The 26176-nt window shown below is 40.2% G+C and overlaps 1 protein-coding gene across 1 annotated transcript in view; it reads left to right on the top strand.

The window, feature by feature from the left end:
* Positions 1 to 26176, top strand: part of DNAAF9 (dynein axonemal assembly factor 9) — a 144236-nt gene that overhangs the window by 67439 nt on the left and 50621 nt on the right. The window contains exons 18-27 of the mRNA XM_075066669.1: positions 307 to 377; positions 1161 to 1211; positions 3389 to 3476; positions 5247 to 5350; positions 11045 to 11191; positions 14848 to 14933; positions 15236 to 15334; positions 15618 to 15732; positions 16213 to 16301; positions 17968 to 18126. Of these exons, the coding sequence (XP_074922770.1) occupies positions 307 to 377; positions 1161 to 1211; positions 3389 to 3476; positions 5247 to 5350; positions 11045 to 11191; positions 14848 to 14933; positions 15236 to 15334; positions 15618 to 15732; positions 16213 to 16301; positions 17968 to 18126 (1009 nt within the window). The remainder of the gene's footprint in view (positions 1 to 306; positions 378 to 1160; positions 1212 to 3388; positions 3477 to 5246; positions 5351 to 11044; positions 11192 to 14847; positions 14934 to 15235; positions 15335 to 15617; positions 15733 to 16212; positions 16302 to 17967; positions 18127 to 26176) is intronic.

Below are 26176 nucleotides of genomic sequence, written 5' to 3'. Positions count from 1 at the left end.
GGGAATCAGAGGGAGAAAATAAATAGCTGAAGGGTTGAGGGACTTTGGCAAAAAGGGAATGGCAAATAATAATCCCAGAGAGGAATGAGAACTGTTGATCAATGTGTTTCTGAGGGATGAGTGGTTGTACTGAATAGGCTGGGAGCCTTGTCATGTAAGGAACACCAGTCGTTTCGAGACTAATAGCAACTTGAAATCCTCATTGCTGATAGTGGAGACTAATAGAAAAATAAGGTGGTTTGATAAGCTATGTAAATAGTTCAGAAGGAATAATCTGTTTTATTTTTTACATTTGTTTTCCTACAGATGGCAGTATTAATACAGAAACCAGCTACATCATTCTTACTGCAGCTATCCCAAGATATGTTTCTTGGCTGGTTAGTATAGTGCAATTTAAGTATTTCATACCCTGTACGTTTTTTGTAAATTCATTCCACTAGAATAAAAAATAGGTAAATATAAAAGTAGAAAGTATGTGTGAATACTCTAACCCCATTTCTTGGTAAGTAACACTCCTTTTAAAGAATCTGAAAATGGCTTATGCTGAAGGTATTTAGTCATTCTATCAATCTTAAATGTAAAAGTAAGTAACTGCTGTACAATTTATCCAAGCTGACAGGTCTGATTTTTGAGAAAGGAATGAATTGTTGGGCATTTTATAGCATTTGGAAAGCTGATGTGACTTGTCAGTGTTGAACTGCTTCTACAGAATTGGAGGTCTGAGGCCAGATCCTCAGTTCGTGTAGCTCCTGTGAAGTCAGTGGAGCTATGCTAATTTACATGAGCTTGAGGATCTGATCCCTGGGAAAGAGTCTACTAAAAATTATCTGAGGAAGAAGTCTCCTTTCTCCAGCCCTATTGTGTCACTTTGGCCTTTAGAGGCTGCTTTAACTGGAGCAGTCCCTTGGATGTCAGTTATGCTGTGGGCTGTTTTGGCCCCCACAGCGACGCAGAATTGGAAAGGTGCAAAGGTAGCATAAAGCACAGAATCTGGTCCCCCACCTTTGAATATCATTAGTCACCCAGTGCTGTCAAGCTGTATAAAGGGCATTTGTTTCCCATGAATATTGACTAGCATTTTTTTATTAAAGCGTGTTTAAAATCAGATCATTAATCCACTATGAATATAAATAGAAAATGCAATTTGGTTTTGCCTGCAGATAGAAGATAATGAAGTGAAACTGTCTGAAAAGGCACAACAAATAGTGAAGGTATGTAATGATATAGTGCTTAAACTAACTACTAATCCAAAGTAAATTTATTTAGTTAAAAACATAAAGGTGATGCTTTCAAGATCTGATAATCACAAATAACTAGGGCTGTCAAGCAATAAAAAAAAAAATCACAATTAATTGCACTTATTTACATATTTTTGGATGTTTTCTACATTTTCAAATATATTGATTTCCATTACAGCAGAGAATACAAAGTGTACAGTGCTAACTTTATATTTATTTTTTTTACAAATGTTTGCACTGTAAAAAGACACAAAAAAAGTAGTATTTTTCAATTCACCTAATACAAGTTGTGTAATGGAATCTCTTTATCATGAAAGTTGAACTTGCAAATATAGAATTATGTACAAAAATACTGCATTCAAAAATAAAACAAAGTAATATTTTAGAGCTTGCAAGTCCACTCAGTCCTATTTCTTGTTCAACCAATTGCTCAGACAAACATTTGTAAGTTGCACTTCCAGGAGAAAGAGATTGTACTGCAGTACTTGTATGAGGTGAATTGAAAAATACTGTTTCTTCTGTTTCATTTTTACAGTGCAAATATTTGTAATCAAAAGATACACTTTTATTTCAGTTACAAAACAGAATATGATGCATGAAAATGTAGAAAAACATCCAAAATATTTAATAAATTTGAGTTGGTAGTCTCTTGTTTAACAGTGCGATTTAAAACTGTGATTAATCGACAGACCTACAGATAACATGTACTCCTATAATGGACTATACATAATGTATTTTTTGATTCATGTTTCTGTATGTAAGGAAGTTTGTTCTTTTTCTTCCCCATTCCTTTCTCTCTCCCTCCCCTCCCCCCCCCCGCCTTCAAACTGCATTGTACAAAAATAACAGATTACGACAGTGAATATAAGGACTTTGGAGCTGTGCTCCAGTCCTGTTCCAGCTCTAGGCAAAAACCTGCAGCTCCACTGCTCTGGAGCTGCTCCGGGCTCCGCTCCAAAGCCCTGGTGAATATGATCGAGACTCAGTTTTAGGTTTTCTTTACTGCAAACAAACAGCTAAAAACTAACATCAAAAAGAATTCTATTAATCAGTCGTCTTTGGAATCGTGGTTTTAAATAATGTTACCCCCTGAGTTCAGTTATCAAAAATATATATTGAAAAGATGAATATTACTATACATATATTTTTTTTAATTTATAGCAAGCTATATGCCTAAAATAAATAACTATATATAGAGGAAGTATGGAAAAAATTGTGTAGCATCTGGAAATATCTTAAAAATCTTGAGTTTTTCCATCTGTGGTTTAATTTGTAGTTGCCATAATCTTTCAGTATAAGTATATTTTTGTGATTTATGTTCCTAGTAAAGTGTATAACATGCTTTTAGTTCAGTAGACTGATGATGATATAAAAACTTAAAGCCCATGCTCTGTGAATGTGAAAAATAATTTAATAGGTTTTACTTTACAAATCAGTGTGGGGGGGAAGCACTTTTTAAAATGATACTCCAGAACTTTGTTGTGCCATTAAAAGCCACCTTATCTTCAGATATGCAAAGATTAGGTGCAATACTTAAAAAATTAATCAGAAAGGGTCTAATGCACAGATGTATTTTCTCAATTTAAACTTTTACCTTTTAATTGTTTTTGCTGTATCTGTTATTTCTGTAATTCAGTCCTTATAATGGTCTGACAAGAGCTCTAAAAGTATTTATAAATTAGACTTTTAATATTTTTATTAAAAGTACTTATTTTTATTCAGAATTGTATTTACAGAACAGAATTTGGTTTTATATAGTGCATTTTTTGTAATCCAGTACTTAAACAACAAATAGTAATCTAGTGACTGTGTAGACAAATGGAGTAGCTCTTATGCATTCAGCAGTAGCTGTCTCGTAAGTTTGAACGCCAGCAACTGTTTAACCAAAGAGAAAATATTAGCCACAGAACTAGACACCGTCTATATCTGAATACTATCTTTTAACTTGCATTTGTAGAGTCACCAGAGAAGCGCAGAAGGGGCTTCTTTTTTTTGCGGGATGGTATATTTTAATGTAGACCCATCCTCTTACTGCTTAATGTAAATCTAGTGTGTAAAACGGGATAAAACTTGGTCGGGTTTAGAATGAATAGTCACCATCACCAATACAGTCTATAATATTAGAGTAAAACATTTTGCTTTCTTTTTAGGAAGATGAATCCTTCCTCGGCACTTTCCTAACAGGAGGTGATGGAGCATATATTTATTCTAGCAGTTCACAGGCCATGCCTGAGGAAGGTGAGTTTTGTTTTCCTTTGTAAGTGTTTAAGAACAGTTCAGCATTCTAAGGGCATGTCTACACTTACCTTGGGAGCTATCGATCCAGCGGGGGTTGATTTATCTCGTCTAGTGAACTAGGCTCTTCCTTGGGTTGACAAGCTACGCATGAGGCAAATTTTGTGTGTGTGTATGGTATACTTATGCTTGGCTTGAAACGCCAAGTCTTCTGCTTCCTTGTTCCTACTGAAACTTTTGCTTCACTGGAGCTTCTGTCCCTCATCCTAATCCTTCCCCAGTGTAATCCTTACTGCGTTGAAGAAACTCTGGCTGCTGCATTTCCATTGAAACCACTGAGAAATCCTTGATGATCCAGGTCCCTCTCTGCTCCAGCTAAAACCATGCCTTCCTGGTATCATGTGATTTTTGCCATCTGTCCCTGAAGAAACAGCAGACTGTCTTTTGCTTTCTTTTTCCTGCAAAAGATAAACTGATGATGATAAGAGACTCAATATCTGTATGTTCAACTGAAACAAATTCAGAATAACGCTATTATTACTGTGAGGACTTTTCCTTTTTTTCCTGGCATTATATTGATATTCTCTGCTTCATTTGTTTTCTTTTCATATTTTAAGTCTGGAAGCTCAGAAAGCAGTATGTTCATAAGCAGCAAAATGTAATTTATATATTAAGATATTTAAGGCAAATTCACTTTGTCCTTCTGTCTAGAGAAGAGAAATTGGTAGTTCCTGGTCTCTTTTTAGGGAGAGCAGTTTTGCTTATGTCAGCTTGTGGTTCCTTTCCTTCTCTTATTGAACATCTGAGCTCCTTCTTTAGAACTGCTTTTATTTAGCTGTTGTGATAACTAGGCTGTCTCCTTCTCCTTTCCAGCTGCTTCCACAGGCCATCCAGGTTTTCTTGAAGAGCCTTGATGCCTGTAAAACCAGCTGGAAACTAGGTGGGGAGACTGTAGGTACTGTCACCTACTGACTGTTACTGAATCACCAGCAAGTTGGAAAATTGCTGACCAAAATGATAGATTTTATTCTGCATGTGAAGATAAGTGAGTCTGTGAATAAAGTAAAGAAACTGGATTTTATAATTTTTAATAATCTCCACATATGCAGATAATATCCACTAACAGCAAAAGCGATGTTTGGGATTGGTGAGAGAAAAATAGAACTTGCTTCTTGCCATCTATTATGCTGAAATATGAATTGTATAATGTGACACTGGCTAGATAAATATGTCCAAAGTTGGCCCTGTTTTGACATTAATAGGTTAAAATTTTTCCTTGAGTTGTTGACTCTTTTATAGAAAATAGCATGTTTATGTGTGTGTGTAAAATAAAAGTATAAATTCTTATGAAATTCAGAAACCATACTCATCTCAGTTGTTTATCTCTTCTAATCTATAGTCACTATTTTTCTCAGTTTTGCAGTTAATCATTAATGGATTTTTTTAAAAGCCCCACAATTTATTTTTTTTTAAAGAGATTCCTCAGGGTAGAACTTGCACAAATAATATGGAAGTTCCTTAAAATGTTTCCTTCCCTGATCACATCTGGAGATATCTGGTAAAAATTACTGTTTGGGACAGATGTTATCTGGATTGCCTTCCTGTCTAGTATATTACTTCTGCTTTTGTTGCATAAAATTATATTTTGGACTGAAACACCAGTTGCATCATGTTGTACTACTTGAATATGACTTTATTGAAAAAAGTGTTAATAGATATTGCTAAATAGTGGCATGTTGCATACATTAATAATCTTTCCTTTTTCAATTATAGGTAAACTATACTTCTTTTCAGATGGCATTCTGTTTTCCCATCCCCATCACGGGAGCATTACTGTTTCAAAGAATCATATGGATTCCATCAAGTTCTATGATGGGGTAAGTGCTTCAGTGGTTTGCAGTTACTGTTATAGATTGTCTTGAATTTATTTTTTACAGGGGTGTTTATGAAGTGCCGTATAAACTCGTTCAGTAGCCCGTTAGTTTATAAGCTGACCCCCCCTCCCCCAAATGGATAGGTAAAAATAACAAAAACTGTATGACCCTTTCGTAAGCTGACCCTGTATTTCAGGGGTTGGAAGACTTGGGCTCCTGGCCTGTCAGGGTAAGCTACTGGTGGGTTGGGACGTTTTGTTTACTTGGAGCCCCTCAGCTCCCATTGGCTGGGAACTGCGAACCGTGGCCAGAGGGAGCTGAGGGGCTCCATGCCTGCAGACACTCCAAGTAAGCAAACAACAATGTATTAGATATTCAACTCAGTGATTCCATAGAGTTTAAAATGATCAAATTTTGGTGTAGACCCGTTTGTAAACCTACTCCCACTCTTTGATGCATCACTATTTTACCAAAAATATTCGGCTGTGAACGAGTATATATGGTAACTAGCAAAAACATATTTGAATCTTTATGATAGTGTTTGCAAGGTGTGCAGAATATTGTTGACCTTCAGTAGAATGCCCCCTAGATGCTTCTTGGACTCCAGGATACAAATTCCTATTCTTTGTATTAGTTTTACTGTACTTTTATGATGGCTGAACTGTAAGTAGGACAAGATTTTAGGATGGGAATTTCATCATGGATATCTTTGTAGTTTGGGCTGCTAGCTTTATTTTATGCAGTGGAAAGAGTTGTTTTTTTAACTTTTAATCATTCCACGCTATTTTTAAAAACCAAGTAACAACTGTAAATGAAAAGAAAAATGTATTTTACTCATTTATACATCTAGCAAACTTCTTTTAATCAGATTTTTCATTTTTATGTTTCACAGCTCCAGTCACATGGTTTGTTTGTAGATGAAGTGCTGCAGCTATACCAAACATTTTTAACCTTCAGTCAAATGTTCCTATCAGTGTACCACTTATTTAAAAGGTCACGAGGCATGTCTTTGTCTACTGTTGTAGACACTGTGTAACTGACAATGTGAAAGGGATGACTGGTTTACCTTTCCCAGGGAGAGAAAAGTTAGGAAGAAAAGCATGCAGCATAGGTGTTCTACGTTACTGTGTAAATTCCAGTTATTTGCAGTAAACCACATGAACCATTTGTGGCGGGTTGGACCCCCTGGGAAGCCATCTAATGTGCTGAGCTACCACTGAGTCTACCTGTTTTGCCAGGATGGGCCCCCTTTAATCTGTTTTGCTGAACCAGGCTTTTAAAAACCTTCTCTCTCTCTCTCTCTCTCTCTCTCTCTCTCTCTCTCTCTCTCTCTCTCTCTCTCTCTCTCTCTCTCTCTAAGCTAGTTTCACTAAAGAAATTGGTTACAAACAGTATTTCTCACCCTAGATATTGTTGCAAGCGGTTTGCAAAGTTTCTGTGTTTCAGAGTTCGTTATATTCCCTTTCAAATTGGACCCTGTCTCAGTCTGGCCTCCTCTCTTGCCTTCCCTTTTGCAGTCTTTCTTCTTGGGCAGACAGGCCACAGAGAGGAGGAGTGTTGTTGTTTGCCTTCCTCCCAACCCTTAAATACGATTTACATAAGACAGGACTCCTTGTTTCCCAAACTTGCACCACCACCAGCAACCCCCCCCCCCCCCCCCCCCCCCCCCCCCCCCGCCCTTCCGTTACAGTGGAAAGTTACAAGAACTCCCAGGTAATGTTTTAGTATGAGGTGGCAAGACCACCTGACCCTGTAGTATCTAGTATCACAACATCCATGAGTCAGTGGCAGTATGGAGCATCCACAGGAAGGCCAAGCTTTTCAGAATTCATTGTCCTCGCTGATGGGCCGTCAACCCTGTCTGGCTTTTCCATTGTTGTACCCAATGTATTAGCAGTGGGCGTCACTCGAAGTAGCATAGTTGAAATACAGATTCATAGTCAATATTCTTAACTTCGAATACAGAAATGATACAGCATACAAATTGTATAATCCCATTCAGTAAATCATAACCTTTCCAATGAGATCTCACATAAGCCATCTTGCATCAAGTATATCTTTTATGTCATATTCATATCATGAGCATATTTTCATAAAGAATGTGGAATGACACATCACACCATTATTTTAGCAGACATTGGGGTTTGCCAATTTCTGACCAAATTGTTAGTCCATTATATGATGATAATTTGCCATGTTAAATATATGCTGTTTCTAATGTATTGCTGTGATGTGACTTCTGAGAATTAAAAATTGGGTTAGTGTGGACAGCTCCCATTAAAAGTAGAGACATCTGTTTTATCTACAGTTATTTCTTGCTTTCATAGTTTATTACTGAGAGTGGGAATGTGAGATTACTCTGTATGAGCAAAAAGTTTCATATGCGCTCTAAAAAGAAAAGCACTTGTTTTTCTTCAGTCTCAAGTACTTTAAGTAACAGTACAGGGACTTCCAGAGAGCATTATGTAGATAGGATTTCATAAAATTAAAAAAAATAAAATACAAGAAAGGCATGTGCTTAAAGTTGAAAAGCACGACAGTAGAGGCTCTTACCATAGCTGCCTTTTCTTCAATACCATATTGACAGACTGTTTTTGTAGTTGTATAAGCTATTTTAACACTGACCTTCCTTCTATTGTTTGATTCAAGACACTCACTTTTATAAAACTCTGGCTATTTATGGGGTCTGGCTATCATTTTTGAACTGTTGCCAGGTTTGTGTGCAAAGCAAAACCTTGAACGAGAATTTTATTGTTTAACTGACTTGGCATGAAGCAAGGGTGGAGAGCTAAAAATATTAAAACATGACAGGAGGATAAGGGGATTGTTAGTGTACTGTTTTTGGAAGGTAGAGTGTAACAATAATGTAGATGAAGAGGAAAGGATAATCATTTGCACTTCCAAATGAGAAAGTATTACAAACAAGAGTGAGACCTCAAAGTAATAAGCATATCTTATAAAATTCTGAAATACAGATTTTCTATTTTTTTTCATCTTTTAATTATAACTAATCCTAGTAACATTGTCAGCCAAACAAACATGGGTTTGGAAATTGATTTGCGACTCCCACTCTTACGGCTGCTGAGTTAACATGCCGCTTAATTTCTAGTGAGTTAGCATGGGCTGAGCTTTGTCCTTTTTAAATCTTGATGCTTTTCTCTGAAGAAAGCCATGTGTTCTCCATTCTAGTCAGAGGAAGATTATTACTATGACTTTTAACAAAAAGTACAAGAAGATCGTAGTAAACTGTAAACTACACAAAAATGCATGGTAAAAAGGGGTACCTAAAAGAAGCATGACAACACCTGTTACTGTTTGAGCTGTGTGACCCTCATAACCTGAACTTTAGGTCTGCACAAGAAAATTTTCTCAAACTTTATTATCATTTAAAAAAAGCGAACAAAAACAGTAAATTCTGTAAACACAGGAACATCTAGGTGCAGCAGAAGTTTTAGATACTGTTCAAAACACTTGGCATTGTATTTTAAAGGTAGCTTCTTCAGTTTAAGCTTTGATAGTTCAAATGCCGCTGATCTCTAATGGTGCTGTGTCCAGAATTTTTATGTCTAGCTTGATTTCATCAGCATTAATAATGCCTGGGTAGGACAAACTTCTCATCAATTCTGATACTTGGTAGTTTTAGTTGTTCTTGAAGGCACAGTCTAGGTTATATATTAAGGCTTTTTGTGACTATTGACCATTTGAATAGCACTTTACTGGCTAGTGAGGTTTATTATCTTCCTTTAGAAAAGAAATCTTCTTGGTGTACTGCCATATATTATGTTTTGAAAGCTTCTGTAAAGCTTGATTCTGTTTGTTGCATTGTTAAGCAAATATAGTTACATAAAACACAAATGGCTTGGGAAATTTACCGTGTTCAACAGATGTCCAGCTAATGGCAAAGTAGCTGTTAACTTTTCTGGTTAAAATAATTTGCCTCTTGATGAGAGATTCCAAACTGTTGCTGCTGACTTGAGGCTTTCGTATGGTCCCATTTTCCACAATAAGATTGTTCCACATTCACTGATGCTGTGGAGCTGCCATTGTGGTAGAGTTGCAGTGCCCCAGAAGCGATGGGTACCACAACCCAGTTCAAATGGGGGCATGACACACAAACTCACTTCCAGGTCAAGCTCCATGGGTTTTGAAGTCCAGGTGTAAACGGTCCTTACGATAGAGAGGTAGGTAGTTAGAGGTGGGGAGAATGAAGTAGTTTCTGAGCCTTGTTGCGCTATAGTATGCAAGGTGATTTTTAGGAAAAAAGAAAGAAGGGGAATCTGGTCATTGTGGGCATCCAGGATGGATTTCATAAAAATCCTTCTTGACTTTCTCTCTCCCTTCAGTAGTCTGAGAGTTCAGTAGCCCGTGTAGGATTTCTGCTTGTTGATGGCTATGCTGAAACACTTCCCCAGATTGAGGCATTCATATTTAAGTATTGACCAGCCTAAAATTTGATTCCTTCTCAATTATCATTAGTAGGATACTGCAAAATAAAACTGGGATTTTTTGTCTACTAGCTGTCCAGGGCAAAATCTACAACAATACTAAACTTCTCTCCCAGTCACACCACCAATCCTCCTAGGATGCAGTGTTTGTGATCCAGAATATGCGCGCACAAAACTTTGTTATGCTGCACCTGTGGTATTTTACTGTATTTGGCAAGATGGCTAGGAGTCAAATTTTTTTGAAAAGAAAACACTACCAATGTTCTGCATGAATTTAGAGTGGTAGAACCTTACTTTCTACTTTTGTAAGTAGAGATAAAATTATCTTCATTACAGGATACTGAGGCAGCATTCATGTTTTTAAAAGCATTTTGAGATTTAATGACTGCAAATACAACCTAATTTTATTAAATCGAAATTGAAATTGACAAGAATCCCGTTTTAATGAGTTTTAGGGAACAGGAATCTTATCAGTTTCAATTTTCTGTTGGCTTACAAGAATAGAATTTTGACAGTAGGAATGCTAGACTTATTTATTTGAACTTTAAACTCTGTAGGGGATTTTATGAGAGAACATAGCACTTGCAACATACTTACATGTTGCATCTCTACTGGCAAACCTTATAGCCATACTTCACTACTGGTACAGTCCCTCTTATGGTAGTAATTGTGAAATCTGTGATGTCAGGGAAGCTTTCCTAACTTACAGCTTTGCTATCCATTTTAACCTTCCATGTTACATATTTTGCCTTTTCTACTACCAGAGGAGGTGTGCCAGCAGAGAACTCTGGGGAACTACTAGTGTAGAGGAAAATAGGATATGGATGGTTGTGTGTTGCCTAAACCTCAAAGCCACAGTTGAATGCTTCAGGAAGGAAATTTAACTCTTAAAGGGTGCAGAGCTTTTTGAAAGGCAACTCTAGTCCTTTTTTTAAATCCAGCTGTCCAATCTTGACGGCCTCTTTCAAACTTATGTTAACTCTTTTTAATACCACAGGAGAGAGAATTTGTGTTATGACTGGGTATCTGAAAACCCGATCACTGATTATCGTAGGTCCTTCTCCTACGTTTCTGTAGTGGAATTCTTTTTGGCATAGCCTTTGCAGGCTTGAAAGGATGTACCGTAAATGTGACTATAAAATGCTATAGATGGGAGAATTAATACACGTAAATATAACAAAATTATATCACTGTTTTTGTTTTGAATTATCAAAACTGTTTATTGTAAAACTTCCTTTAATTTCTTTCCTAGGATTCTACCAGTGTTGTGGCTGCTCTTTTTATAGACTTCAAAAGTTCCTTGCTTGTTCATCTACCAGTTCAGTTGCATACCCCGAGCAACTTCTTGATGATTGGACTTTTCCCAAAATCAAAGATCTATAAAGCTTTTTATTCACAGGTAAAGTAAATAAACAGCATCTTGCTTTAAGTAGAACATTATGGGTATTTTTGTTACATCTGATGTAAGGATAATGGAAGATGTTTTAGGAAGCAAGATAATCAGGTGGTTAGAGCAAGGGAGTTGTGTTCCTAATACGAGATGAGTCACTGAGATTCACCGTGGGATCTTAGGCAAGCCAGTTGACTTTCGTATGCTTCAGTCAATGCAGCTGTTAAGTAAAATCAGCACCTTACTGAAAATAAAATCAGATTCTAGATTTAAGATAAGCTCTCAAAACTCAACTTCTCAAAGTCTTAATATGACAAGTTAGACGGTAGCAGTTTTCTGAAGGTGACGTCTATTGTAATCATCTTTCTGTTAATAATGTAACCTAGAGCAACTCTTCTACCCTACCCCCTTACCTCAAGCTTCTGGAACTTAATTTATAGGCATGATTCCCTGGGTCATCTAGTCCAGGTCCCGGGGCATGGGCTATATGAGGCTTATATCTAGCTGCTAATCACCAGTGCCTTTTCTCCCAGCAGTATGAGAGAAATGTGACTCTACGCTTGATTCCTCAAATCTTGTGTGAGAGAAAATCTTTCTAAACATTTGTAGATGTTCCTAGTGATAACTTTCTAATTATGATTGTGATTAGCATATTACCCCATAGTCACTGTTAAAATTATCTCTTGCATTCTCTTCTGGCCAATGAGTTTGGGTTGTTGAGTATAAAGACTGTAATAGTCATATTTCAGGTATGGTGCTGGTGTATTTATTTTGCTACAGTTATTATACCTAGCTTTTGAACTATCTAAATCAATCATGATGTCAAATCTATCTACTGAATTAAAGATAATTTTAACGACACACAGAAGATATTTTTTATGAATATTTGAGACCATTGCACTGTCTTCTCTGTAGATGTAATGATAACTTGCTTTTTAACATAGTGGTCTATATCTTCCCAATGTCCCCTTCCACTGTTGTTTTAATTTGTGATATTCCCAATCCCGAGCAACCCAGAAATCATGAGTCTTCTTGTTTCTCTGGTTCCAGATTAGTAGTTTAACTAGTTACTAGCCAGATCATGTTGGTTAGTTAAACTTATAGGAATCCTGAAGAAGTAGAGAAGCTCTCCTTGTGAAAGAGGAGTCATAAATCCTGGAAAAAGTTTTGAAGATCCTTTTAAATTTGATCATTAGAATAGAAAAACTTAACTTCCTAGATGATTCAACTAGGGGGAAAATGTATGTGTTTGAGTAGCTTGTTCTTATCATTCTGTAATAGCGTCCTTTGGAAGTATACTGTACCAAGTGAGTTCTTCTACTGTTATCACTTACATTAAGAGGCCCTGATGCTTGAAATTGGAGTGGTTTGTTGCATATTTCTGGTTATACAGTTTATGGATCATGATCCTAGGAGGTCTTTAAAGAAGATAAGCTTCACTTGTTTAGATTTAGTACTGCCAAGTACCCCTTCAATTGATAGTCTCACCCACAAAGTAGATTGTACTGGAAAGTGTGGAGAAGGCTGTGTTTCATAAGGGGCATTTTTTAATCGTTGCATATTTAGGTGCCGAGTCTGGCAGGACAGTCTGAGGATTTTAAGTAGCCATTGAAATTCTCCAGGAGGACATTAACACTTCAAAAAAAGAGTAATATGTTTTCAATAATAATGTCATAGGTTTTAATTTTATTGTATGCATTAGGATTTCAAAGTAAAAAGCATCAAGTGCTGAGATGCCGAATTATTGTTGCAAGATTGTCCTCTTGTCTCATCTTTTTATGTCTCAGCAATTTATACTGAAAAGTGTGACTATAGGTGTTGCCTTTACTTAGAGGATGGAAAGACCTTAAAATCTTCTGTAACGTCTGCTCCTGATTCCTCTAAATCTGGCTTCTGGGCACACAGTGCCATTCATAGTAGCATGACTTAGATGAATAAGATTTAAGCCATTGTCTCAAAAAGTAAAATCAGTACCTCACTAAAAGTAAAATCGGGTCAACGTTACAAAACACTTGACTTTGAAGGCAGTTATACATAAAATAATTTCTTACATTTGCCTTGGGATTGAAGAAACTTTTGGGAAGTGTTGAAAACAACATTAGTCTCATGGTCTGCTGTGATTTCAAGGTTGAAGTTATTACTTCTGTTTGCACCATTTTGTCCTACTGAACCAAACCAGTCCAGTGTGTTATGTACCATATTTGAATTACCACTGGAAGCAAAGGAAATGTAGAGCTTCCTACTTCTGTTTCAGGATTTTAATATGATTATTCTGTCATAACAGTGCATGTGTTTGTGGGATTTTCACTGATTAAAAAAACAAGCTTAGAGCACTGCAACTGTTGAAATATCCCCTTTTGCTCACTGCAATTCAATATTATCCAGGCAGTAAGCATTGAGTCTTGTGTCTTTTATCAGTGCAGAAGCCATTAATGTGAACTCTTCTGGCTTTTCATACCACTGTCCATTTTAGAGTCTCTTCTAGTTTAAGGAAGCAGAAGAAGCCTATATTCAGAGAGAGAGATCTGATGGAATGGTATGGATGTCCTATATCTGCACATCTCTTGCGATGCTATAGACTCTAGAGGAGTATAGAGTTCCCTCCTTTTATACTAGGAACTACATTCTTAGAAAGAAGGCTTAGGCACTCTTGTTCTTTTGAAAGTTGCAGGACTTCTACATTCCTAAAGGAAGTGTGTACATATCCAATTCCTGTCTTGCTGCAAGAAGTTGGATTGTAAATACTTACATTCATTTCTAATGAACATTAGAAATATGACATGACCTGTGTAATTAATTATATTGTGTTTTAACTGTGAATGGTGCTGCATTAGGTGAGAGACTATTTCACATAAGTATGATAGAGCTACATCATAGAACTATTTCTCAACTTCCTTGAGATGTGCGTTATTCACTGGCATAGTTTAGCAGCATTGGGGTTGAAAAGGAGCTAGCAATTGATGGCTGAAGGTAGCTTTACTTCATTATGCTTGTACATCTGTTGTGGGACTGGCTTAAAATCTTGAAATTAGGGGTTGCAAGTCACATTCATCCTCATTTCTCTTAGTAATGTGGATCATTGAAGACATAACTCTTAAAACTTCAATTTCAGGTAAACTTTTCTGGTTTGTCCATTTTGTATTTCACACAGTTTAGCATCCACAAGTAATGTCACAGCCCATTTTGTTTGCCATTTGGTATACAGTTTGCCCATCCTTTTTGCCTTGTCTCAGTCCCAAGGTGCTGGTAGTGGGATGCTTATTGTAAATCTCAACTCTGCATCAGGAAGCTACTTGAAATCTGTATCCATTATTTTCCTGTAATTGCATAAGTACTGTTGAACATTTATTTGGCAGTTTCCCAATTTTGTTTTGCATGCCCTACATTGGGTAAACATCTTCCCTTCCAAATATGTATGATTGTGACTTCTCCTACCACTCAGTTTTCTCAGTTATGGGATGGCTGGAGGTAGTTGTTTAGTGAGGAGGGTTTCTGTTTTAAAGAAAAGAAGCATTTTGAGTTGGCATTATAATAAGAGACTTAATTTCCTGTATGAAAGCAAAATAGTTTAAAAAGACTCTTTGATGGTTAATATAGTAATATTTCAAATGTGTGAAAACCAAATGAATTCAATGTTTTGAGGCCTGTTTTTGTTTTTGTTTAAGGTTTTCTCCTCATGGAAACAGACAAACTCAGGAATATCTTTAAAGGTGGTCCAGGCAGATTTCCTATCTGTAGAACAAAAGAGATTGTAAGTTGATGTTGCTCATCTTCATGAATTCACATGTAATAATATGTATAGTGTAGTGTGTTCAATTTAACATTCAGCCAAGCGATATGATCTCTCAGGCACCATAGAATATTTTACAGCTGATTCACTTGAAGAACCAGAATGATGATGAAATATTAGGTGTTTTAGAGAGAGTATAAAATTATTGTTATATCTTTGTGCTAATTTTTTTGCCAGAATTTACTACTTGGATATGTGGATTAAAAATAGAGGAAATTGGCAGGGTTTGTTTTGAATTAAACAAATTGGTGTCCTTATTTTAGACACTCCAATATACAGAAGCTATGTAATGCGTTGTCCTATCCTGCTGGAGAAAGATGGAGCCAACTAAAACTGGCTGCTAGCCTCCCAGAACTAGAGAGGTGAGTTGGGTTTTTTGTAATTTCAAAAGATCACGTTTCCAAGCATTATTACAAAGATGTCATATTTTAAGACCTATTGTTTCTCTAACGTCTTCTTAATAAATAATTTTTATGAGATACAAATATTAATACACAGTCTAAATATTTTTCCCTCTCTGGGAGATCTCTATTAAGTTCTATATCCAGTAACACATTTCACTCTAGTCAAGTTACAGCTATTCATGTGGAGGGGAAAAATCCACATTGTCTTGATTAGAAGATAATACAACTTCACTTTTAAAAGGTTTCTGCAACACTTTGCTGTCAGCAGTATAAGTCGTGAGCCAGTAATGAGAGCACACCTTCCTATTTTGTTACAACAGTCGGAAAGCATTCCTGTTAGCAATGCAGAAAATAAGGTAAGAGCGCCAAAACAAAACCCTTAAAACAACTTTTTAAAAAATGGATAGGAAAAAAGTTGATAAAATACTGTACTTGCACCTTCACTTCTCTTGTCTGTAAAATGTAAAGCAGTCTTTTGCTTTGCAAATCTGTTTTGCACTGCGTTTATTCATTAGCCCTGCATTACATGCAGCTCTGTCAAAGGTTGGTTGTCCAGTCACGTTCGATTAACTGTAAAATATAAAAAAGACGTACGTGACAGAGCTAAATAACTAACTACATAACCAGTGTTATATTTATAGCTGTTGTGCTCCCTTCTGTCTCTTAGTCTTCCCACTGTTTGTGCTTTCAGTGGTGTTTTGTATTTAGGATTTAAGTTTCTAGGAGTAGGCAACTTGTTTTATCTGTTTGTGAGGTGTCCAGTGTACTTTTGAGAATTAGAAGAAAAATAATAATGACAGTAATAATCATAAACATGCCTTTTACTTTTATTTTAGGTGGTTATCACTATTATAACAGGGCTTCCGGGCTGTCACTCCAGTGATCTGTCCGCTTTCCTGGTCACTTTTAACAAGGAGTATGGAAGGTTAGTGTAGTTTTGGTTCTACTTTCTACAGCAGTCATCAAAAAAAGAAAAAAGTTGGTTGATCTTTACATTTTTGTACCAAACAGTTCCTGTGATATTCAGGAAGGATGTGAAGTGATTAGGTTGCTAGCCATGGATTTGAGAGACTTGGATTCAGTTCCATGCTCTGCCACAGACTGTATGACCATGAGCACTTCAGTTTGTCTCTGTGTTCCTCAGTTCCCCATCCTGACAGTGAGAATAATTGCACTTTGTTACCTCACAAGGGTGTTGGACTTGTGCAGTAAAAATCCTGAGGGACTTAGATTCCAAAGTAATGGCCGGCGGGGATGTGTGTATGCACGTCATATAAGTATCTTAGGTAGTTAAATATTATTCTACGTTAAGAATGGGAATACCACAGATACCACAAGAACGTTAATTCAAATGGCCAGTTGTGACTACTGTATGTCCATTTGTTTCAGTTCTCCAAGACTGTTCAGTTCATCTGCAGGATTAGCAGTATCTCCAAAAGGGGCAGATGAAACATTAGATGTTAGGCTAAAGTGACTGATCCCTTGGTGATTTTCTTTGTCAGCACTTTGAGAGAACAGGTAGAGAGATTTCATTGCTTGTTTTCTCTGGTGGTGAGTCTTAAAGCAAATATAACTCATCTTTTGTGTAAGAGGTGAGAATATATTTGAAATCTAGCTAAAATATTGTTTTTAAATGTAGAATCTGCTTTAAAAATGGTTGTGTTTTTGCAGTGTTTTGCCAGACCAGAGAGAATATGTGTAACTTCTACCATCATATGGAGATGGGAAAGAATCATTTTAGAGTTTTATCTTGTTTGAGTACTCAGCTCTGTACGAGATCAAACAAACAAACCCCTTTTTCTTTCCTCAAAAATCTTATTATCTAAAAATCTGGAATGTAGTCTCCCTAGTAAGGTGACTCCAGCAAGTATTAGGACCTGGCTGGATGGGAATTTAGCACTTTAAATTTTCAAGTAATTCGCTGTTCTGAGACAAATGTGAAAATAAATGGTGGGGTTTTCTGTGTGGCTTGTTTTAGGCCTTGTTTTTTTGTATGCAAACTTTAAATAAAAAAGTTCCCCTTGTCAGCCCTGAGTGGGGAGACTCCTGCTGTCAACTGAAACTTTCTTAAAAAGTCTGCTTGGCCCACACAAGGTTGGGCTTGGGTTTATATGGCCCTCCTTTGTACTAAGGTTGGGCACCAATGGAATAAGTGACACTGGTACTTGAAGTAAAATTTAGTTAATAGTTAATATATGTTTTTATTTTTTTCACAAAATGCAAAAACTAAAAATTGTCTGTTTTTCTGTCACAAAGGGATTTCTAGGATCTCTGCTCGTGATCACTCAATTTTATTACTAACACACAAATCAAAATTACTCTGGCACATTGTTTTGAAGATGCTATTTGACCTTCTTTCGTATCAAAGAAGCCATTGGCATCAATTTAGAAACAGTAGGCTGATGCTGAAAAGACAAGCCCAAGTGAATTTCTCCTTTGTTTCTGTATGGGATCAGAAATAGGGAATTCCTGTGTACTGGTCACAAATTTATTTTCGATGGCCATCGCGTCAAAAGGAAAAGAACAGAAATAATGTGTATAAAGAAAAAAACAGAATTGAATTGATATCTCACTCAGTTTGATTATTTCAGGTGGGTTGTTTATCGGCAAACTATGGATAGCCCTGAATGTTTCAGTGCTGCCCGCTTTCAGCGTTACCTTTCAAGTGTTCTCGAGTCCCAGCAGAACCGCAGCGCACGTCAATCCAGTTACAGTAGAAAGAAAATGAGGCTGTTGGTGGTCTTGCAAGGGTAAGTCTTTCAAATGTTAGGCAAGCAGTTTCTAGAATAGATTCTTCTTTTCTATTCTCATAAGTATTTCAAGGATCCCCATCACTGCTTAGTAGTTCTGTCAAACACAATAAGATTGATCTTCAAGAGAGTACATCGCTCTCAGTTCTGCTCTTCAGATCTTCTAGGTTAAGCTATTTTGTAACTTGTAATTTCTGCCTGCCTTCATTGGAAGAAGGTATTCATAAAATAATGAGTCTTGGGTCATATTCTGACAACAGTCAGGCGTGGCTCCGGTAACCTGTTAAAGTGTCTGGAGCCCTTAATAGAGAATACTTTACCTCTGGCCCTCACAGATTTCATCCTGAGTACTGATGATAGTTTGTTTCTAGTGCAGCACTGCTTTTTTAATGGGTCATGATAGCGAGGTGCTCATCCTCCAGAAACTGATGAGAATGCATTATCTTGATATCCCACACCCTCCCCTTAATCCCACTTCACATATGGTGGCCAGGTACTGATCTCAATTTTGAAAGCCCTTGATTTTTTTGGGACCTGAGGTAAATCTTGTGAACTACTTTTAGAACTGCAGATGGAAGTTACTGTAGCTGCTATAGCATTGTTTAGTTTCTGGAGCAACAACTGTTGTATTTACTGTATGCATGCAAGTGTCACAAAATACTTACTTCTCTGTGTTACCCAGTAGATATCATTTATTGTAAAGAAGAAAACAATAAGGTACAGCAAAAATATACAGCAGCTTTGTGCATCATGCAGAAAAGCTTGTTAGTTGAGCAAACATCCTACTTTTCACAATTAGTTTTATGTTTGAAGATTAAGATACTGAAAATGTTTTGAAAAATATCAATAGGGTGGAGTACCTTCCCATTCCTCTCCAAGGGAAAACCTCTTGTGTGGAAAATTACTTAAAAGCCTTAAAGGTTTTTGCTAGACTTCAATTTTGAGTGTCTTGAAAATATTTAATTTCAGGAAGTAAGATATAGTTTAATTCTTTGAATACCACAGTTAGATCTTCCTTTGGAAAAGCATTGTAAAGATATTCTGAACAAGCCGTGCAGAAGGATTTCTGTTAAATAATTTCAGGGTTTTGTGACTTAAATAAACCATTCATTATTTTTTTCCTCACTGTGAACATATAGGTAAAATTTCCGTGAGTGAGATTTTAAACACAAAAATAGATCAATGTTAACTATAAGAACTGTTGTTCTTCCCTTTGCATGTGTTGCAGCTGATATTAATATACGTATATAATGTGTGTGGTGTAATTTGTTATAGTGTCTTAATATACCAAGTGAGGCGAAGGGCTTGTCTACATGAGCATTTTGTTCTTCTTCGAGTACTTGCTTGTATTGATTCCAATTTAGGTGTGCACGTGCTATGTGCACATTTGTCGGAAGATTTTTACCCTAGTAACACTCGGTGGGTCGACTGGGTTGCCCCCTGGAGTGGCGCCATTGTGGTGCCGGATATATACCCCTGTTGACCCATCGCCCCTTCAGTTCCTTGGAACTGTGGAGCTCTGATCTCCGCTTCCCTAGCTTTCCTCGTGTTTTCTCTATAGATAGTTTGTCGATAGTTCACTAGTTCATAGTTATGGTTAGTTTTTAGTTTTCTGTGTATAGATAGTGTGTATAGTTGTTGGGGGGTCGGGGATTATCCGAGGTGCCAGGGCTCATGCTCAGGTCACCGGGTTTCAAACCGTGCTCGGCGTGCCTCAAGCCAATGCCAGTGGGGGATCCCCACGACTCCTGCCTGAAGTGACTCAGGGAATCCCACCTCCCTGATAAGTGCCTCATTTGTAAGGCCTTTAAGCCTAGGACAAAGAAGGAGCGGGACTTGCATTTGAAGCAGCTCCTTGTGGAGGCAGCACTTAGCCCTGCGCCCTCAGTACCGAGTGCTGAACAAGCTTCTTCAGTCCGAAGCACTCCTTCGGCACTGGAATGTTCCGGTACCGCGAAAGAACCTCAGCCAGAGGTCCCGGTACCACTCCCCGGTTCCGTCCCGCAACCAGTCAGCTTGAGACATGACACCTGCTCGAGGACTCTTGTTGTACAGACAAAACTACACCGGATCTTTTCAGGGGGCAAGACAAAGATGTCACATTTATGATGATGATAATCTGATTTATGACCAATAACTAATATCTTAATCTTTACACACCCACCCATCCATCCATTAGATGCCCTGGACATAGTTTGAGTTCATGGCTTGATTTTGCAGCTTGCCGGGCAGAAGGATCTCTGCTGGGCCTGCACCAATGCCCTTCCATGTTGGCAGCAGAATGTTACCCTCCGAAGTCTTCCATCTCACCCATCCTTTTGGTAGGCTTTAGTTTGAATCCAGAGTGTCTAGGTCTTGCTGTGTCATCCTGCCTCTGGGTTTGGTGATTGATCACCTGTCAATTGCAGGCGTGACTTTCAGCCTGGGACCTGGCTTTGATCTTCCTTCTATTGTACCTTTTCTTTTTAGGGTGGACACTTTTTACTTTGTTAGGGCTCTTGTCTGCATCTTCAGCCGTTGGTATTTGAACTTTGTTTCATCAGGACAGGCTGGAGCTGGAGGTTGATACCATCATCCATACATACCTCATTCACACATCTAAACTAACTAATAAGATTATAGCAGGATTTGCAAAATGAAGGTTGGAGGAAGCTTTTACAAAACGGAGTGAGCATTTTAAAATGGGGTTTGAATTACAATATGGCAAACAGTGAACAGAAGTTACAATGTAGGCAAGTGTAGTGGATGGCAAACAGTGAAGAGAAGTTACATTGATAAAGTGAACAATTAAAAACAATTGATCAGTTCTACACTCTCAGCCCCCCCTTTGCCTTCAAGACACATTTCAGCATCATCTCAGACGGGGAGCGGGTATTACACCCAAGGTCGTGACACAGAGGCAGCCAGTCACACCTATGCGGAGAGTCAGGATCCTGACCAACACCCCCCTCAGAGGTCCTTCAGGACACTTTGGGCATACCATCAGGCCCAAGGTGTTCCCTCAGCTGCACCACGGTCAGCCACCTTGGAACAGCGTGTACTGGAGGCAACTGTGAGCCGTCCTCCCCCGACGGGCACGGATGACGATGCTGTCCAGCCGATGGATGCCCAGGCCTCACCTATATCTGACATCGGTCTCCAGGACCCTCGCTAGCAGGAGCCTCCCCAGGATGCCCTTGTCCCTGGCCTTTCTTCCTCCTCATCACCTGATGAAGCAGTGGCAGGCACATCCTCCTCTGGCCCTCCTCCAATTGACTTGAGGGCTCACCAAGATCTTCTGCGACGGGTGGTGCAGAATATGAACTTGCAAGTGGAGGAGGTGCCAGAGATAGAAGACCCAGTGGTGGACATTTTATCAGTGGATGCCCCTACCAGAGTTACCCTGCCTTTTATTCACACTATCCAAGCCAATGCGGATACGATCTGGCAGTCTCCAGCCTCTATTCCTCCCAGTGTCAGAGGGGTGGAGAGGAAATATATGGTGCCATGCAAGGGTTATGAGTATTTGTATGTGCTTCCTCACCCTTGCTCCTTGGTGGTGCAGTCTGTTAATGAACGTGAACATCATGACCAGCAAGCTCCTGCCCCAAGTCCAAAGAGGCTAAGATCCTTAACTTGTTTGGCCGCAAGATTTACTCGGCGGGGGTCCTCCAGCTTAGGGTAGCTAACCAACAAGTTCTCCTAAGCAGATATAATTATAACACGTGGACCTCCATGGGGAAGTTTACGGAGCTTATTCCCCAGGAGTCCTGTCAAGAATTCATGGCCCTGCTGGAAGAAGGGGAAAAGGTGGTGAGAACCTCCCCTCCAAGCATCCTTGGACGCAGCTGATTCTACAGCCAGAACTCTGACTTCAGGAGTGACGATAAGACGCATTTCCTGGCTCCAGGTGTCCGGCCTTCCACCTGAGCTGCAGCAGACAATACAAGACTTGCGCTTTGAAGGCCAGGGGCTATTCTCCGAAAAAACTGACCTCAGGCTTCAAAGCCTAAAGGACAATAGAATAATTATGCGCTCCCTGGGGATGCACACCCCAGTAACCCAGAGCAGACCCTTCCACCCCAAGCCTCAATGCACCTACCCCATCCCTCGGCCACAACAGGACTTTGCTAGAAGACGTGGCAGGGGTAACCGCGGGAGGCAGTCTGGTCCCCAAGGGGGTAAGAATCAGTGCCCCCCTAAACCACCAGCAGGGCCCAAACAAAACTTTTGAAGGTGTACCCGAGGGCTGAGCACCAGTCTCTTTCCCAGATCCTTCACCCTTCTGCAACTGCGTCTCCTATTTCCTCCCTGCGTGGTCCCGCCTGACTTCAGATCATGTAGAACTGATAAATTGTTTTTAATTGTTCATTTTATCAATATAACTTCTGTTCACTGTTTGCCATCCACTACACTTGCCTACACTGTAACTTCTGTTCACTGTTTGCCATATTGTAATTCAAACCCCATTTTAGGGGATACCAACTTCAGTTTATTTTGCCCCACCCTCCCTCCCCGTCCCTCTTCAGGGACGCCTCTCATGAGCAATTCCTCCTACAGGAGGTTCAGGCGCTCCTAACTATCAGAGCTATAGAGGAGGTACCAAAAGACATGAGGGGCAAGGGGTTTTACTCCCGCTACTTCCTAATTCCCAAAGCAAAGGAAAGTCTGAGACTGATCCTAGACCTGTGGGGACTCAACAAATTCATGGTAAAGTTGAAGTTCCGCATGGTATCCCTGGGAACCATCATCCCATCCCTGGATCCGGGAGACTGGTACGCCGCCCTCGATATGAAGGATGCGTATTTCCAAATCACGATTTACCCACCACACAGGCGATACCTTTGCTTTGTGGTCAACCAACAACACTTTCAATTTGCGGTTCTTCCATTCGGCCTCTCTACGGCCCCACGATTTTTTACAAAATGCATGGCTGTTGTCGTGGCCTCCCTCAGTCATCGTCGAGTACAAGTCTTTCCGTACCTAGACGACTGGCTCATTTGGGGGCCCTCGAAGATGCAAGTGCGTCATTATGTGCATCTCATCAGAGATCTGTTCAGACAACTCGGCCTGATGCTCAACATCGAGAAGTCCACTCTGGTACCCACACAGAGAATAGACTTCATTGAAGCGATCCTGAACTCCAGTCTCACCAGAGCTTGCCTACCACAGCCCTGTTTTCAGGCTATGGCAATGGAATTCAAGGCCTCTACAGCTTTCCAATGTCGTCGGTTCACATGTGTCTTGGTCACTTGGGCCACATGGCCGCCAACACCTTTGTGACCAAACACACCAGACTGCGCCTCCGTCCACTTAAGACTTGGCTCTCCTCAGTGTACCGCCCAGGCTGCAACAGCCTGGACACGATTCTCACTGTTCCCAAGGACATCTTAGGCTCCTTGACTTGGTGGCTGAATCCTTTCCTGGTCTATGCAGGGATGCCTTTCCATGCACCACAACCTTCGATAGCTCTGACCACAGACGCATCATCTCTAGGTGGGGCGCTCACGGGTCTCCATACACAAGGCCTCTTGTGGCGCAAGAGGTGACCCTGCACATCAACATGAGGGAGCTGAGGGCGATTTGTGTAGCGTGTCAAGTGTTTGGAGAACATCTCCAAGGTCGTTGTGTTACAGTGTTCATGGACAACACAATGGCCGTGTTTTACATAAACAAACGGGCAGAGCACGCTCCTCCCTCCTTTGTCAGGAAGCCATTCAGCTCTGGGAGTTTTGTATAGGCCGCTCAATTGATCTGGTAGCTTCCTTTCTCCCAGGAGTTCAGAACACCCTGGCGGATCACCTCAGCAGATCTTCCTAGCTCACGAGTGGTCGATTCGTCCGGATGTTATCCATTTCATTTTCCAGTATGGGGATTTCCCCACATAGACCTCTTCGCCTTTCACTAGAATTGGAAGTGCCACGTGTTCTGCTGCTTCCATGGACGCTCCCCGGGCTCCCTCTTGGACGCATTTCTGATAGCGTGGAAAGACTATCTCCTCTATGCCTTTCCACCGTTCCCATTGGTCCACAAGGTCCTACTTAAGCTCCACAGAGACAAGGCCTACTTAATCCTGATTGCTCCAGCATGGCCGAGACAGCACTGGTACACCACATTGCTCAACCTGTCGGTGACCAACTCAATTCCCCTACCACTCTGATCGGATCTCATAACTCAGGAACACGGCAGACTTCGCCACCCAGACCTGCAGTCCCTCCATCTCACAGCATGGATGCTGCATGGGTAAGTCAATCTGAGCTGCATTGCTCCACTGCGGTTCAACAGGTGCTGCTGGGTAGCAGGAAGCCTTCCACTAGGTTGACATTCCTGGCCAAGTGTAAGCATTTCTCCTGCTGGTGCACTCAGCGCGATGCTGTCCCCACTCAGTTAACAGTCCCCACTGTCCTGGAATACCTCTGGTCTTTGAAGCAGCATGGCCTAGCAGTCTCCTCCATAAAGGTGCACCTGGCAGCCATCTCTGCTTTCCATCCAGGGGAGAATGGGCATTCAGTTTTTTCTAACCTTTTGGTTATCAGATTCCTCAAGGGCTTGGAGCGCTTGTACCCGCAGATTCGGCGTCCGACGTGGGACTTCAGTCTAGTTCTATCCAGACTCATGGGTGCCCCCTTTCAGCCGCTGGCCACCTGCTCGCTCCTGTACCTTTCCTGGAAGACAACCTTCCTCGTCGCCATTGCATCGGCAAGCGAGTGTCGGAACTTCGGGCCCTCACAGCAGACCCCCCTTAGACGGTGTTTCATAAGGACAAAGTATAGCTGCAACCTCACCTCGCATTCCTCCCTAAGGTAATATCTGCTTTCCACGTCAACCAGTACATCTTTCTCCTGGTCTTCTTCCCAAAACCACATTCCTCACGTTGGGAGCAACAGTTGCATTCCCTAGACGTTCATAGGGCTGTCGCCTTTTACATCGAGAGAACAAAGCCCTTTCGAAAGACACCTCAACTCTTCGTAGCAGTAGCAGACTGGATGAAGGGCCTTCCTGTCTCCTAGCAGCGAATTTCATCTTGGGTGATGTCTTGCATCCGTGCCTGTTATTATTTGGCTCACGTTCCAACTGGCCAACTTGCAGCCCATTCTACGCGGGCCCAAGTTTCATCTGCCGCCTTCCTGGCCCACGTACCCATCCAGGAGATCTGTCGGGCAGCTATCTGGTCGTCTGTGCACATCTTAGCGTCACACTATGCATTGGTGCAACAGTCCAGAGATGACGCGGCATTTGGTTCAGCAGCGTTACATTCTGCAACATCTCACTCTGACCCCACCGCCTAAGTAAGGCTTGGGAGTCACCTGAATTGGAATCGATATGAGCAAGCACTCGAAGAAGAAAAGACGGTTACTCACTTTTGTATCTGTTGTTCTTCGAGATGTGTTGCTCATATCCATTCCAAACCCTTCTTCCCCTCTGTTGGAGTAGCCAGCAAGAAGGAACTGAAGGAGCGATGGGTCGGCAGGGGTATATGTCTGGTGCCATAATGGCGCCATTCCAGGGGCGACCCAGCCGACCCACCGAGTGTTACTAGGGTAAAAATCTTCCAATGAACGTGCACACGTCGTGCGCACACCTAAATTGGAATTGATATTAGCAACACATCTTGAACAGTTACAAAGGTGAGTAACCGTCTTTTCTCTGCACACTGGTATGTGAATCTACCCCACACTAGCCTGCTGTGTACTAACTGTCCATGTGTACCATTCTGAAGCACACTGACAGTTCATTAGTGTGTTTTGACCTACCCTGCTTTGAAACAGGAGTACATTAAAGTGCATTAATGAACAGATAGCGCATATCAGCAGAGTCTGTATGGACCGTTAGTGCACAGCAGGCTAACGTGTGGTAGATTCATACGCTGGTTTGAAGAAAACTAAATGTTCTTCTTCGAGTGCTTGCTCATATCCATTCCAGCTAGGTGTGCGCGCGCCGCGTGCACGTTCGTCAGAGAAACTTTTACTCTAGCAACACTGGGTGGGCCGGCAGGTCGCCCCCTGGAGTGGCGCCGGTATGGCGCCTAATATATACCCCTGCCGGCCCGCCCGCTCCTCAATTCCTTCTT

This window comes from Chelonoidis abingdonii, chromosome 5 (genome assembly GCF_003597395.2).
Source record: "Chelonoidis abingdonii isolate Lonesome George chromosome 5, CheloAbing_2.0, whole genome shotgun sequence".
NCBI classification, from domain to species: Eukaryota; Metazoa; Chordata; order Testudines; family Testudinidae; genus Chelonoidis; species Chelonoidis abingdonii.
The sequence above is the reverse complement of the archived record's forward strand: the minus strand, read 5'-3'. Positions and strand labels throughout refer to the sequence as shown.